Source organism: Oncorhynchus tshawytscha, linkage group LG16, assembly GCF_018296145.1.
Source record: "Oncorhynchus tshawytscha isolate Ot180627B linkage group LG16, Otsh_v2.0, whole genome shotgun sequence".
NCBI lineage: Eukaryota > Metazoa > Chordata > Actinopteri > Salmoniformes > Salmonidae > Oncorhynchus > Oncorhynchus tshawytscha.
In genome coordinates this window covers 30,935,425-30,950,610 of record NC_056444.1, presented here as the reverse complement: position 1 = coordinate 30,950,610, position 15,186 = coordinate 30,935,425, and the positions used below count along the sequence as shown (strand labels likewise).

General features: G+C 42.4%; 1 protein-coding gene across 2 annotated transcripts in view; it reads left to right on the top strand.

The window, feature by feature from the left end:
- Window positions 1-1,234: 1,234 nt before the first annotated feature.
- The window catches only part of ccny (cyclin Y), an 88,559-nt gene continuing 74,607 nt past the window's right edge, over window positions 1,235-15,186 (top strand). For both annotated transcript variants that reach the window (XM_024374722.2, XM_024374721.1), the window contains exon 1: window positions 1,235-1,881. In XM_024374722.2, the coding sequence (XP_024230490.1) occupies window positions 1,728-1,881 (154 nt within the window). In that variant the 5' untranslated portion in view covers window positions 1,235-1,727. The remainder of the gene's footprint in view (window positions 1,882-15,186) is intronic.

The following is a 15,186-nucleotide window of genomic DNA, read 5'->3' as shown; positions in this document are numbered from 1 at the left end:
TAATTGCTCCTGTAAATCACTCTGGATTAGAGTGCCTGCTGAATGACAAAACTGTTATCACATAATTTTGATTTGAGATCCTTTCTCCACCATGTGGATACATTTACAAGTGCTACTTGACCATTCAAACGGCATCTTAATCCTCATAACCGTGCAATGCTTTCTTTAGCCTATAACCACTGTCCTATAAGTAAGGGTATGCAATAAAGACCTACAACCCTTTACCCCTAAAACTTCTCCCAGAGTAAGCAAAGTCTCTCTCACAGATCCTCTGTCACTTCGCACTTTCAATTTTTTTATTTTATTTAACTAGGCAAGTCAATAAAGAACAAATTATTTTTTACAATGACGGCCTACCCTGTCCAAACCCAGATGATGCTGGGCCAATTGTGCACCGCCCTATGGGACTCCCAGTCATGGCCAGGTTGTGATACAGCCTGGAATTTAACCAGGGTCAGTAGTGACACCTCGAGCACTGAGACGCAGTGCCTTAGACCGCTGCACCACTCGGGAGCCCAGATTTTCAAACCTTGCAGACTTCAAAATGTTCATCCGTTGGATTTGTGTTTACTGAGGCTAGTGACGGTGAATGGAAAACCGCTTGCAGTAGACCTGCACGGCTCCCCACTCAGTTCAACAGCATCACAAAACAAGTCTCTTGATGTAGCCTTTTTCAACATTTGTATAAGGTTTCTGACTTGTAATGAGATGTCTGCACCAGTAGGACGCACTAAAGCACTACAGCAGACAATATATATAGCTCTGCTGATACCAATGTAACTACTACAGTACATTATAGCTCGTATTTCACATATGTCCCATTTCTATACATTGTTGTGAACACAGTTCAGTCTATAGAGGCATGTCAGGACATTGAACCTCTGCCAGATGAAAGTGTGCCATTCACTATAATAGATTATACATCAGGATTCCTTTCTGTTTACATTAACATTCACTAATCCCAGATAATCTCACAGAGGCATTTACTGTTAATTAATGGCAACAGGCCATTTTCAACCACATTCGATAGCCCTACAATAGATTAACGGATGGCTGGTCTTCAATCAATTGATGGGAGATTCAAATATCATTTTTAACATTGTAGAATGTTTTGAATGGCACACAATTCACTACTTGAACAGAGGGGAAACTAAACCTAGGCTACAGTATGGTATGGTCCTTTCTCATGTATTTGAGCGAGCTAGTTTGTAACCACCCACTTGAACCGGAACCTTTTCCATCAAACGGCTACAGTGTTGCTTGCTGTAAGTGTTGCTTGCTCCACTGACAAACGGAATGCGTCGGTTACAATGCAGCGCTGTATCTTGAACGAGATCAGAGTTTTATTGGAATAGTTCTAAAATGATTAAAACGACATTGCAGATTTGGTTCAAATTGTAAGGGAACAGCCGACGGTAAACCTGGAGATTGCGTGGGCAGAGCAGATTTCTGGGTCCGCGGGGGGATTTGGCTCAGGGGGAGTAGCCTAGCATTCTGATGTATTTGTTCCTTCTAGTTTTAAATGGCTCTATGTTACAGCTGCCGCAAGTCAGGACCGGACAAGGGTGTGTAATAGAGCTGCAGAAATATTCGTTCGATCTACCCGCGCGCTGACAAAGAATCCGCGTTTACGCCCTATATCTCTCTCATCCATCCGTTTCGAGACCTAGGAAGACGCTGACGGAAAATATACTTTAGTCTTTCTAGCCTACTACAGGGACCTAACGATGGGGAACACCACCTCCTGCTGCGTATCGTCGAGCCCCAAGATCCGGAGAAATGCCCATTCGAGGCTAGAACCCTACCGCCCTGAAGCGGAGCTGAGTAGAGAGGATACGGGCTGCAACCTACAACACATCAGCGACAGAGAGAATATGGACGGTAGGACATAAGTCATGTGTTCTTCCCACACTCATGCGAGGTTTAAGTGTTATTGAATGTGATTTTTTGTTGTTGTTAATAGCCTATATTTGGTTGGGGCCTATAACATGTTAGGCTAAAGGAAATTGATGGTTAATGTCATGATTATGGAAAACACAATTTAGATGGGGCAATGCACATGAAACATAGAAAAAACAACTTAAACAAAAACTGTTCTTGCAATGCAGTCATTTCCCTTATACCCAGAAAAGAATCCATCATACTTGACTCCTAAATTTAAAAAAATCCCCTAACTTACTCATTCAGTTATCCATTATGAGAATCCCCCACCCCCAAATGGCACCCTATTCCCAAGGCCCAATAGTGCACTATATAGGAAATAGGGTGCCATTCAGAATGCATCCTGTGACGTCTGTCAGTGCCTGTGGGACCGGGGCTGGGCTGGACTGCCTTCCTGGGTTTGTGTGTGTGTTGGTCGGAACTGGGGAGAGTCGAGTCCTCTACTCTGGGCCCCTCCATAGGGCCCTTCCATGCAATGGGTGTGTTATGGGAGGACCAAAGAGCTTATGGAGTCCACTATCTGTGTGTGTGTGTGTGTGTGTGTGTGTGTGTGTGTGGTGTGCGGTTCAGCTGTTTGTTCACCTGCACCAGCCTGAAAATTTCTAATAACCAATCCGCAACCGCCCAACTGTATGTGAAAATCTGAGGCCTGCACCCGACCCTAACCTGCTAATATAGAAAATGCACTGTGGGCTACAGTCAGATATTGCAGAACGATTTTTTTTGACAGGGGGTACAAGATTTTTTGTTGTTGCCTGATTTAGATATGTTTCTGCTGATAATTTCCAACATTTTGGTAGGCTATTTGTTAGTCAACTTGCCTATAATTAAGTACATTCAGCTTCTCTTCTGTCATGAAATGTTGCCCTTGAAGACTAAATAAACCCTTGCTCACCAGAATAATATCATAGATCGATAGAATTCAGTTTGGCTTGGATGCATATTTTATGTAGTTGAAATAGCCTACTATGAGCTTTTATGAAGCTGATAATGATAACACCTCTACAGATGGTATCTGTGGCAGGAAGCCTAGCAGTTAAGGGCATTAGGACAGGAACCAAAACGTTGCTGGTTTGAATCCCTGAGCCGGCAAGGTGTAAAAACATGCTGCTCTGTTCTTGAGCAAGGCAGTTAACCCCCAACAACAACAGCTCCCCATGCGGCGCGGATGTCGATTATTCTCATTTCTCTCTGGTGAAAGAAATGCATCATATTTCTTCACTCCTGTTCCCGAGTAAAAATGTTGCTTACATTTGGTGTATAATTTTACTGCAAGAAATGCTCCATTTTGCAGAAGTTAATATTAAGGTTATGTGAGAGGTTATAGACCTACAGTCAGTGTCCAGATTTCAGTTTAATTTAAGAAGTGGGGGGACATATATAATATATATATATACATACATACATACAGTAGCAGTCAAAATGTTGGACACACCTACTCATTCAAGGGTTTTTCTTTATTTTTACTATTTTCCACATTGTAGAATAATAGTGAAGACATCAAAACTATGCAATAACACATATGGAATCATGTAGTAAACCAAAGAAGTGTGAAACAAATCAAAATATATTTGAGATTCTTCAAAGTAGCCACCCTTTGCCTTGATGACAGTTTTGCACACTCTTGGCATTCTCTCAACCAGCTTCATGAGGAATGCTTTTCCAACAGTCTTGAAGGAGTTCCCACATATGCTGAGCACTTGTTGGCTGCTTTTCCTTCACTCTGCGGTCCAACTCATCCAAAACCATCTCAATTAGGTTGAGGTCGGGTGATTGTGGAGGCCAGGTCATCTGATGCAGCGCTCCATCACTCTCCTTGGTCAAATAGCCCTTGCACAGCCTAGAGGTGTGTTTTGAGTCATTGTTCTGTTGAAAAACAAATGATAGTCCCACTAAGCGCAAACCAGATCTGATGGCGTATCGCTGCAGGATGCTGTGGTAGCTGTGCTGGTTAAGTGAGCCTTGAATTCTAAATAAATCACTGACAGTGTCACCAGCAAAGCACCGCCACACCATCACACCTCCTCCTCCATCCTTCACGGTGGGACCCACACACTGATTGGCTCAAACGCATTAAGAAGGAAAGACATTCCACAAATTAACTTTTAACAAGGCACATCTCTTAATTGAAATGCATTCCAGGTGATTACCTCATGAAGCTGGTTGAGAGAATGCCAAGTATGTGCAAAGCTGTCAAGGCAAAGGGTGGCGAAGACTCAAATATAAAATGATTTGTTTAACACTATTTTTTGGTTATTACATTAATTCCATATGTGTTATTTCATAGTTTTGGTGTCTTCACTATTATTCTACAATGTAGAAAATTGTAAAAAAATAAAAAACCTTTAATGAGTGTGTCCAAACTTTTGACTGGTACTATATACACTGCTCAAAAAAATAAAGGGAACACTAAATAAACACATCCTAGATCTGAATGAATGAAATATTCTTATTAAATATTTTTTCCTTTACATAGTTGAATGTGCTGACAACAAAATCACACACAAATTATCAATGGACATCAAATTTATCAACCCATGGAGGTCTGGATTTGGAGTCACACTCAAAATTAAAGTGGAAAACCACACTACAGGCTGATCCAACTTTGATGTAATGTCCTTAAAACAAGTCAAAATGAGGCTCAGTAGTGTGTGTGGCCTCCACGTGCCTGTATGACCTCCCTGCAACGCCTGGGCTTGCTCCTGATGAGGTGGCGGATGGTCTCCTGAGGGATCTCCTCCCAGACCTGGACTAAAGCATCTGCCAACTCCTGGACAGTCTGTGGTGTAACGTGGCGCTGGTTGATGGAGCGAGACATGATGTCCCAGATGTGCTCAATTGGATTCAGGTCTGGGGAACGGGCGGGCCAGTCTATAGCATCAATGCCTTCCTCTTGCAGGAACTGCTGACACACTCCAGCCACATGAGGTCTAGCATTGTCTAGCATTAGGAGGAACCCAGGGCCAACCGCACCAGCATATGGTCTCACAAGGGGTCTGAGGATCTCATCTCGGTACCTAATGGCAGTCAGGCTACCTCTGGCGAGCACATGGAGGGCTGTGCGGCCCCCCAAATAAATGCCACCCCACACCATGACTGACCCACCGCCAAACCGGACATGCTGGAGGATGTTGCAGGCAGCAGAACGTTCTCCACGGCGTCTCCAGACTGTCACGTCTGTCACGTGCTCAGTGTGAACCTGCTTTCATCTGTGAAGAGCACAGGGCGCCAGTGGTGAATTTGCCAATCTTGGTCTTCTTTGGCAAATGCCAAACGTCCTGCACAGTGTTGGGCTGTAAGCACAACCCCCACCTGTGGACGTCGGGCCCTCATACCACCCTCCTGGAGTCTGTTTCTGACCGTTTGAGCAGACACATGCACATTTGTGGCCTGCTGGAGGTCATTTTGCAGGGCTCTGGCAGTGCTCCTCCTGCTCCTCCTTGCACAAAGGCGGAGGTAGCGATCCTGCTGCTGGGTTGTTGCCCTCCTACGGCCTCCTCCACGTCTCCTGATGTACTGGCCTGTCTCCTGGTAGCGCCTCCATGCTCTGGACACTACGCTGACAGACACAGCAAACCTTCTTGCCACAGCTCGCATTGATGTGCCATCCTGGATGAGCTGCACTACCTGAGCCACTTGTGTGGGTTGTAGACTCCGTCTCATGCTACCACTAGAGTGAAAGCACCGCCAGCATTCAAAAGTGACCAAAATATCAGCCAGGAAGCATAGGAACTGAGAAGTGGTCTGTGGTCACCACCTGCAGAACCACTCCTTTATTGGGGATGTATTGCTAATTGCCTATAATTTCCACCTGTTGTCTATTCCATTTGCACAACAGCATGTGAAATTTATTGTCAATCAGTGTTGTTTCCTAAGTGGACAGTTTGATTTCACAGAAGTGTGATTGACTTGGAGTTACATTGTGTTGTTTAAGTGTTCCCTTTTTTTTTTTTGAGCAGTGTATATTTTATTTTATTTTATCCAGTCGGATAAACACTCCAAACAGCCTACCCGACGCTCGGAGCCGTCCACTTGGTCCTAAAGCATACCGTTACCTCATTTTGTATCACATTCCAAGGATAAAACGGGGACACACATTTTTTGTGAAATTTGCACCCCTGTTTTGAAGTCCCCTTCTTTTGAGTCGCCTCACAATCATCCTCTTTTACCACTTCACCAAATATTTTTAAAACATTCCTTTTATGGCCCTCCTCTTTATTTTCAACTCTCCTTTATGCAGCTTTTCTCTTCATGAATTAAACTCTGACATTGTCCATTTTCCCTCGGTGGATCGGAGTTCACTTTTTCTGCCCGTTCCCAAAAGCATTTGGTGGTTTATGTGTAGGCTATTTAGTGTGTGTATAATTAGGCCCCAAAGCTTAGACTTATGCACTAATGCCAGATAGCCTAAAATAATGAAATAAAAACCTAAATGTAGCCTATAGATATACGTTTCACTATAATTCTATATTTATGGATTTCTTTTAAAGTGGCTATATGTCACTTTTTGGGCGACCTGACCAAATTCACATGGAAATGTGAGTTATACATCTATCATTCTACGTGAAAGCAAGACTAAAGCGGTAGATCTGCTCTATGTTTGCTATTTCTATGCTTCCCGTTCTTAAGTTTTATTTTTTTTACTTTCGGTTTTGTACACCAGCTTCAAACTGCTGAATCAACCATATTTGTGCTTATGGAAAATATATTTCACAGTGGTTTAGACGGTACAATGATTCTCTACACTATAATAGCTTATTCTGTATCAAAAACTGAAATTAAGCAAACTATTAAATTTTAGCAACCAGGAAATGGCTGAGCGATTTCTCCATAGTGCAACTTTAAGGTAGGCTATTGTTTTCTCTTTATTCAACCCGCCACCCACCCTTCATCCACACAGTATGTCTTGACTTCAAACCCGCCCGCCCTGCGGATATAACCGCGGGGGCTGAGGGTTGTGAGTCAACCCGCGCATCACTGTTGTGTTTGTGTTTATCCCGTACCAGCCTGTGTGTGTTTGTGGTGCTGGTCAGGCTACAGCCCTAATCTGGTGTGAGTTTAATACAGCGAGTGTGCTCTACAGCTGTTAAATGTTTTTAAGCAAGCAGAGCTCCCTTCCAGACAGGCAGCCTCCCTCCACGAATGCAATGTATACCTCTAGAACGAGACAGACAGAATAAAAGGATCATGTGAGAGCAGACGCTGTATAGGGGCGAGAGGAGAACTGTGAGTTGAGATCTTAGCTGCCACAGGTTTTCTGTGTAAAGATCCATGTATAACCTATAGTTAGGACATTTATAGCCGTCATAGTATTGTGTTGGTGCAAATGTCTGGGGGTGAGGCTGACTACACCGCTCACGTCGCATACGCAAGCATTGCAAAATAAATGTAGAAATCTATATTATTCAATTACTGCACCCACACTGCTAGCAGGCGCCAACGAGCGTCTGCGTTGCCAAGGGCTAAAATAGAAGTCCGTTCTATTTTTGACGCAGATCGGGCTGCTTGTCCTGCCTCTCCCATCTCCTCATTGGTTTATAGAAGCAGGTACCCACGTGCCATCTCCTCATTGGTTATACCCACATGGGTGACTGAAAGACGAACGAGGTCAGTGGCGGTAATGCACCTAATTTATGAAAGTTGCCAATCACAATATGAAGTCAAAAGAAGAAAAGGCCTAGAAGGAGGAGAGATGACTAGAAACGATTTAGTTGACCGTTTTATATGTGGATTAATTGTCGGAGCAGAGGACCTTGTGCATTTCAGGTAAAATAACAACTCAATGTTTATATTGAACAGCAAGCTAGCTAAATAGGACAAATTAGCTAGCGAGTGCAAGCTAGCTAGCTAAATTGCCATACATGTTTAATGCTTTTTGACCTGTCCCCAAATTAATGTAACTGGTTCAGAGTTTGTTTTGATATTTTAACCTGCGTGTTGTGATCGCGTTTGGTGTGGGGGGACAAAATACATTTATGCACGATGGCGCACGCACACAGCTGGTTTGGGTTCCGTGTTAGTCTATAATGATGAGATGTAGATTTTAGAGCCCGACCGATATGTTTTTTGAGTTACATTTTTTGGGGGGGAAAATTACCTATACTGATATATGGGCCCGATATACTGTTTTACTACAGGGAAATGAAAACTAGTCATTTTTCCATTCTGAATTCTCATCAATTGCCATCCAAAAGAGCAACTGTCCAATAACTATGCTTTAAATGTTGATTTAATACATTGTGACAATAATGACACATCGTGAGAATGGCCAGAAGTGTTCAGATCAGCATGAGGTTCCCTTTTCTCATCCCATTTATTCAATATCAGTTATTGTGGAGTCATCGGCAGGTATCGATATAGAGGTAAAAGGCTAATATCGTCTGTTAACATCGGTGAACCGATATATCGGTCGGGCTCTAGTAGATTCAGTTTACCAGGAGAATGTAGGATGATTGCAGTGAACAGGTATACAGGTAGCCTGGAATCCAAACTGAATGTTGCTCTGTTTCATTGTGAAGCAATAGTGAAAAGGAGCGATAGTCCGTTTGGATTCGAGGCTAACTATTAGGACAGTTTGAGAATAAACACAACTGATGATGAATAATGACCTATAAGTAATTAGTATCATCCATGTGTTAGTAGTACGTGTGAGAGAGTGCTCCCGCACATTGGCTAACCGGGCTATCTGCATTGTGTCCCTCCACCTGCCAACCCCTCTTTTTACGCTTCTGCTACTCTCTGTTCATCATATATGCATAGTCACTTTAACCATACATACATGTACATACTACCTCAATAAGCCTGACTAACAGGTGTCTGTATATAGCCTTGCTACTCTTATTTTTAAATGTCTTTTTACTGTTGTTTTATTTCTTTACTTACCTATATACACACACCTTTTTTCCACACTATTGGTTAGAGCCTGTAAGTAAGCATTTCACTGTAAGGTCTACTACACCTGTTGTATTCGGCGCACGTGACAAATAAACTTTGATTTGAGAGACCATTGTGATGAGTAGGGTGGCGTCTCAGACAGTTTGTCCAGTCAGTAAGCCCCTGGGAAGCTGCATAGGAAATGACTAATGAGATGAGTCACCAGTCATTAACACCAGCATTGTTACTGAGTCCTCTTCTGCAGCCCACATGGCATCCTATTCCCTATTTAGTGCCCAACCAGGGCCCACAGCACCCTGGTCAAAAGTAGTGCACTACATAGGGAATAGGGTAGCATTTTGAGACGCAGCCTGTGACTCACAATCAGAGAAACCAACCGGTATTCACATAACACAGATGTTGGGTAAAAAAGACACACTACAGCCTCAACTCCTAACCCTGTTACCTACCTAGTGTTTTAACTCAGTATCCGGAGTTCCAGGCTTCGGGCACATGAATTCAGTGATGTCAAATAAATAATTAGTCACATGCTTCGTAAACAACAGGTGTAGACTGTTTCAGTATGATATGTTGGATAAAGGAATAAAGACAGACACCAATGTCAGGTTCAATAGCCTTGTTAGTGCATTGTACAAATCCGTACAACTGGAGTCCGGGGAACAGTCCGGCTAGTCGATTACCTATCAACTAGACTCCGTAACAGACTAACAGTGAAATGATTACTTACGGGTCTTTTTTCCAACAATGCAGAGTTAAAAGGGATACTTCGGGATTTTGGCAATGAAGCCCTTTATCTAGCAGGTACCCATAGACATCCAGTCATTGCGCTAATGCTAGTTAGCATTGGCTCGGGAAACTTCCTCGAACTGCCTTCAAACTGGACACAGAGACATAACTGGTATCCGCGAGTTCATCTGACTCTGGGGAAGTAGATAAAAGGGCTTCATTGCCAAAATCTCGAGGTATCCCTTTAAAGATACAAAAGCAAATACAAAATTGAAATAGTGACACGAAGAACAAATACACAGTGAATAATGAATAGCAATAATGAGTAAACATAACATGGCTATATACAGGGATTACCAATAAAAGAGTCAACATGCAGGTGTAGGAGGTAATTGAGATAGATGTTGCAGATGTTAATGCAAGTGTAGCGAAATGCTTGTGCTTCTAGTTCTGACCATGCAGTAATATCTAACAAATAATCTAGCCTAACAATTTCACAACAGCTACCTTAGACACACAAGTACAAATGAATGAATAAGAATATGTACATACAAATATATGAATGAGCGATGGCCGAATGGCATAGGCAAGATGCAGTAGATGGTATAGAGTAGAGGTCGACCGATTATGATTTTTTTTCAACGCCGATACCGATTATTGGAGGACCAAAAAGGCCGCTACCGATTAATCTGACAATTTTTATTTGTAATAATGACAATTACAACAATACTGAATGAACACTTATTTTAACTTAATATAATACATCAATAAAATCAATTTAGCCTCAAGTAAATAATGAAACATGTTCAATTTGGTTTAAATAATGCAAAAACATAGTGTTGGAGAAGAAAGTAAAAGTGCAATATGTGCCATGTAAGAAAGCTAACGTTTCAGTTCCTTGCTCAGAACATGAGAACATATGAAAGCTGGTGGTTCCTTTTAACATGAGTCTTCAATATTCCCAGGTAAGAAGTTTTAGGCTGTAGTTATTATAGGAATTATAGGACCATTTGTATTTCATTAACCCTTGACAATTGGATGTTCTTATAGGCACTTTAGTATTGCCAGTGTAACAGTATAGCTTCCGTCCCTCTCCTCGCTCCACCCTGGGCTCGAACCAGCAACACAATGACAACAGCCACCATCGAAGCAGCGTTACCCATGCAGAGCAAGGGGAACAACTACTAGAAGGCTCAGAGCTAGTGATGTTTGAAACGCCATTAGCGCGTGCTAACTAGCCAGCCATTTCACTTCGGTTACACCAGCCTTATCTCGAGAGTTGATAGGCTTGAAGTCATAAACAGCGCAATGCTTGACGCACAACGAAGAGCTGCTGGCAAAACGCACAAAAGTGCTATTTGAATGAATGTTTACGCGCCTGCTTCTGCCGACCATCTCTGTCAGATACTTGTATGCTCAGTCAGATTATATGCAATGCAGGACACGCTAGATAATATCTAGTAATATCATCAACCATGTGTAGTTAACTAGTGATTATGATTGATTATTTTTTATAAGATAAAAATGTAATGCTAGCAAGTTACCTTGGCTTACTGCATTCGCATAACAGGCAGTCTCCTTGTGGAGTGCAACGAGAGAGAGGCAGGTCGTTATAGCGTTGGACTAGTTAACTGTAAGGTTGCAAGATTGGATCCCCGAGCTGACAAGGTAAAAATCTGTCATTCTGCCCCTGAACGAGGCAGTTAACCCACCGTTCCTAGGCCGTCATTGAAAATAAGAATGTGTTCTTAAGTGACTTGCCTAGTTAAACAAAGGTATAAAAAAATAAAAATATATATATTTTTTTTAATCGGAAAATCGGAGCCCAAAAATACCGATTTCCGATTGTTATGAACTTGAAATCGGCCCTAATGAATTAATGACCTCTAGTATAGAATACAGTATATACATATGAGATGAGTAATGTTGGGTATGTAAACATTATATAAAGTGGCATTGTTTAAAGTGGCTAGTGATACATTTATTACATCCATTTTTTTCATTTTTAAAGTTGCTAGAGATGAGTCAGTATGGTGGCAGCAGCCACTCAATGTTAGTGGTGGCTGTTTAACAGTCTGATGGCCTTGAGATAGAAGCTGTTTTTCAGTCTCTCGGTCCCTACTTTGATGCACCTGTACTGACCTCGCCTTCTGGATGATAGCGGGGTGAACAGGCAGTGGCTCGGGTGGTTATTGTCCTTGATGATGTTTTTGGCCTTCCTGTGACATCGGGTGGTGTAGGTGTCCTGGAGGGCAGGTAGTTTGCAATTTAAATGTAGATGTTTTTGCATTTGATATATTTATCATGTCATATGGAGACAAACCGTTTACCTTATCATAAGTAGACATAATTGCAAATGATTAAATCCTTCCAATAGAAATTTTAAAAACAATTTAGTAATGAATTGAACTTTAATTAAATGAGTTGACTCTTCACATGGGATGATTTCACTGAACAACAAAAGGGAATATTGAATGATCCCAAATGATCCATCGCATCTACAGCTTTGGTTTTCTTCCTCTTATGCTTCCATGTCTTCTCCCTGGACTTCCTCAATGTCCACCTCTTGAACATCAGACTCTGAGGCCTCATCTTCACTTTCATTTTCCAACCTTGTTGAGGATGGCTCATTGTCAGGCTCAAAAAGCCTCAAATTTGCCCAGATGGACACACATTTTTCAACCCTTGTATTGGTCAGCCTGTTGCGTGCTTTGGTGTGTGTGTTCCCAAACAAGGACCAGTTGCTCTCTGAGGCGGGTGATGTTGGTGGGATTTGGAGGATGATGGAGGCAACAGAGGAAAGATCCTCAGATCCACAAAGTCCATTCCACCAGATGGCTGATGAGATATGTTGGCACGACTGCCATATTGCATCACCATCCCAGACACGGTAGTGATGACACCATAGGCCTTGTTGATCTCTGCACCAGACAGGATGCTCTTGCCAGCATACTTTGGGTCCAACATGTACGCTGCGGTGTGTATGGGCTTCAGGCAGAAGTCTTCATGCTTTTTGATGTATTTCAGAACTTCAGTTTCCTCTGCTTGGAGCAACAGTGAAGTGATCAGGGCAGTACGGATTTATTTTCTTACATCTGCAAGCAGAGCCTTAACATCAGACAGGATGGCATTGTCTCCCTCAATCTGTGCAATGGCTACTGCTATAGGTTTCAGGAGTTTCAGGCTGCTTATCCCTCTCTCCCAAAATACATAATCCAGGAGGATCCTCTTGATGGGGCTGTCCATATTTGCAGACTGTGATATGGCCATTTCTTGGAGAGCCTCCTTCCCCTCCAGGAGACTGTCCAACATGATGACAACACCACCCCAACGGGTGTTGCTGGGCAGCTTCAATGTGGTTCTCACTTGCTTGGTGAGGTAGATTGCTGCTACCTGGTAAGCAGCCTGATGACCCTTCACATACCTAACCATTTCCTTGGCTGTCTTGCAGTGTGTATCCATTGTTTTCAGTGCCATCATGTCCTTGAGGAGCAGATTCAATGCATGAGCAGCACAGCCAATGGGTGTGATGTGAGGGTAGGACCCCTCCACTTTAGACCAAGCAACCTTCATGTTCGTATCATTGTCTGTCACCAGTGCAAATGCATTCTGTGGTCCAAGGTCATTGATGACTGCCTTCAGCTCATCTGCAATGTAGAGACCGGTGTGTCTGTGCTCTTGTAGAATACTGGTTGAGTGGTGTAGTTAATTATTCCTTGCCCATGAACATTGAACACCCATCATAGATGATTGCACTAGTCTTTCCTCTATGATTTGCTTGACCTTCACTTGAACTCTGTTGAACTCTGTATCCAGAAAATTAGTAGATCAAGCATGTCTAGTTGGAGGGGTTTATGCTGGGCGAAGAACATTCAGAAATCTCTTCCAATACACATTGTGTGCGTGTGAGCATCAGAGGTGAACCAGTTGCATACACAGCTCAAGCAAGACATTCATCAGCATTTCTCTAACTACGTTCCTCCATTGAGTCAAAAAAAACTTCTGATTCCAGGAGGACCACGAGCTGTTGCTATCGATAAGTTGTCTGATTCATCATTTTCACCTCAAATAGAAGTAGAGGGCCTTTTGTCAGAGGTTTCTTGTTGTGAGCGCTGATGGAACTTGCACTTGTTGCATTCTTCACGTGTGATTAGAGTAAAGATTAGAGAAATATTAGTTATACAATTCCATGTGCAGATACAGTGGGGAGAACAAGTATTTGATACACTGCCGATTTTGCAGGTTTTCCTACTTACAAAGCATGTAGAGGTCTGTAATTTTTATCATAGGTACACTTCAACTGCGAGAGACGGAATCTAAAACAAAAATCCAGAAAATCACATTGTATGATTTTTAAGTCATTAATTTGCATTTTATTGCATGACATAAGTATTTGATACATCAGAAAAGCATAACTTAATATTTGGTACAGAAACCTTGGTTTGCAATTACAGAGATCATACGTTTCCTGTAGTCCTTGACCAGGTTTGCATACACTGCAGCAGGGATTTTGGCCCACTCCTCCATACAGACCTTCTCCAGATCCTTCAGGTTTCGGGGCTGTTGCTGGGCAATACGGACTTTCAGCTCCCTCCAAAGATTTTCTATTGGGTTCAGGTCTGGAGACTGGCTAGGCCACTGCAGATAGTTAAGCAGTTAGATTAAACAACTCCTTTGTAAGATGCATGTTTTAAAATGAAACATGTATGGAAACAGGTGAATTAACACTACTCAGTTAGCAGGCTCAAGTAAGCTAAAACCCACATGGTAGCAAAAACTAACTAGCAGAAATTGTTAACAAGTTAGAAATGATTTAAACACACTTTGCTGTAGGATACTATTTACTAGTTAACAAAAAAATCATGTATGTCATATAAAATATATTCACCCCTCTCAGTATTGTAATCAAAACTTACCAGTAAGCATGTAGTCCATGGCTCAGACAGTGTAGTAGTGTGGGCTCAAAAGCATCTCATTAGTGTGCAAGAACTTGAGAATCAGCTGCACATGTGATGGAAGAGTGCACTGCACATGTGATGGAAGAATGCACTGTGCATGCAGAGGGTTGCAATTCCATTGAATTGGGGATAGTTTAACCAAAATATGCCTCAAGACCTAGAATTGCCTTATGTATATCCCACAAAAAAGGTTCACTATTATAAACAAACTTTTTTGAAGAATTTATATAAAAAATTCCCGGGCTTATCTTCCCATGGACATTTCCCGGAACGTTTCCGACCCTTTGTAACCCTAATGCAGATAGACGTTAGAAATGGTATCCACGAAATCCTCTGACTCTGGGGAAGTAGATAAAGGTCTTCATTGCCAAAATCCTGAAGTATCTCTTTAATTCTTTATGATGTAGATACCGAGGAACTTGAATCTCTCGACCCGCTCCATTACAGCCCCATAGATGTGGATGGGGGCGTGCTTGCCCCTCCATGTCTTGTAGTCCCCGATCAGCTCCTTTGTCTTGCTGACGTTGAGGGAGAAGTTGTTGTCCTGGCACCACACTGCCAAGTCTCTGACCTCCTTTCTATAGGCATTGTTGTCATGATCAGTCCTACCACCGTCGTGTTGCCAACAAAATTCATGATGGTGTTGGAGTCGTGCACGGCCACACAG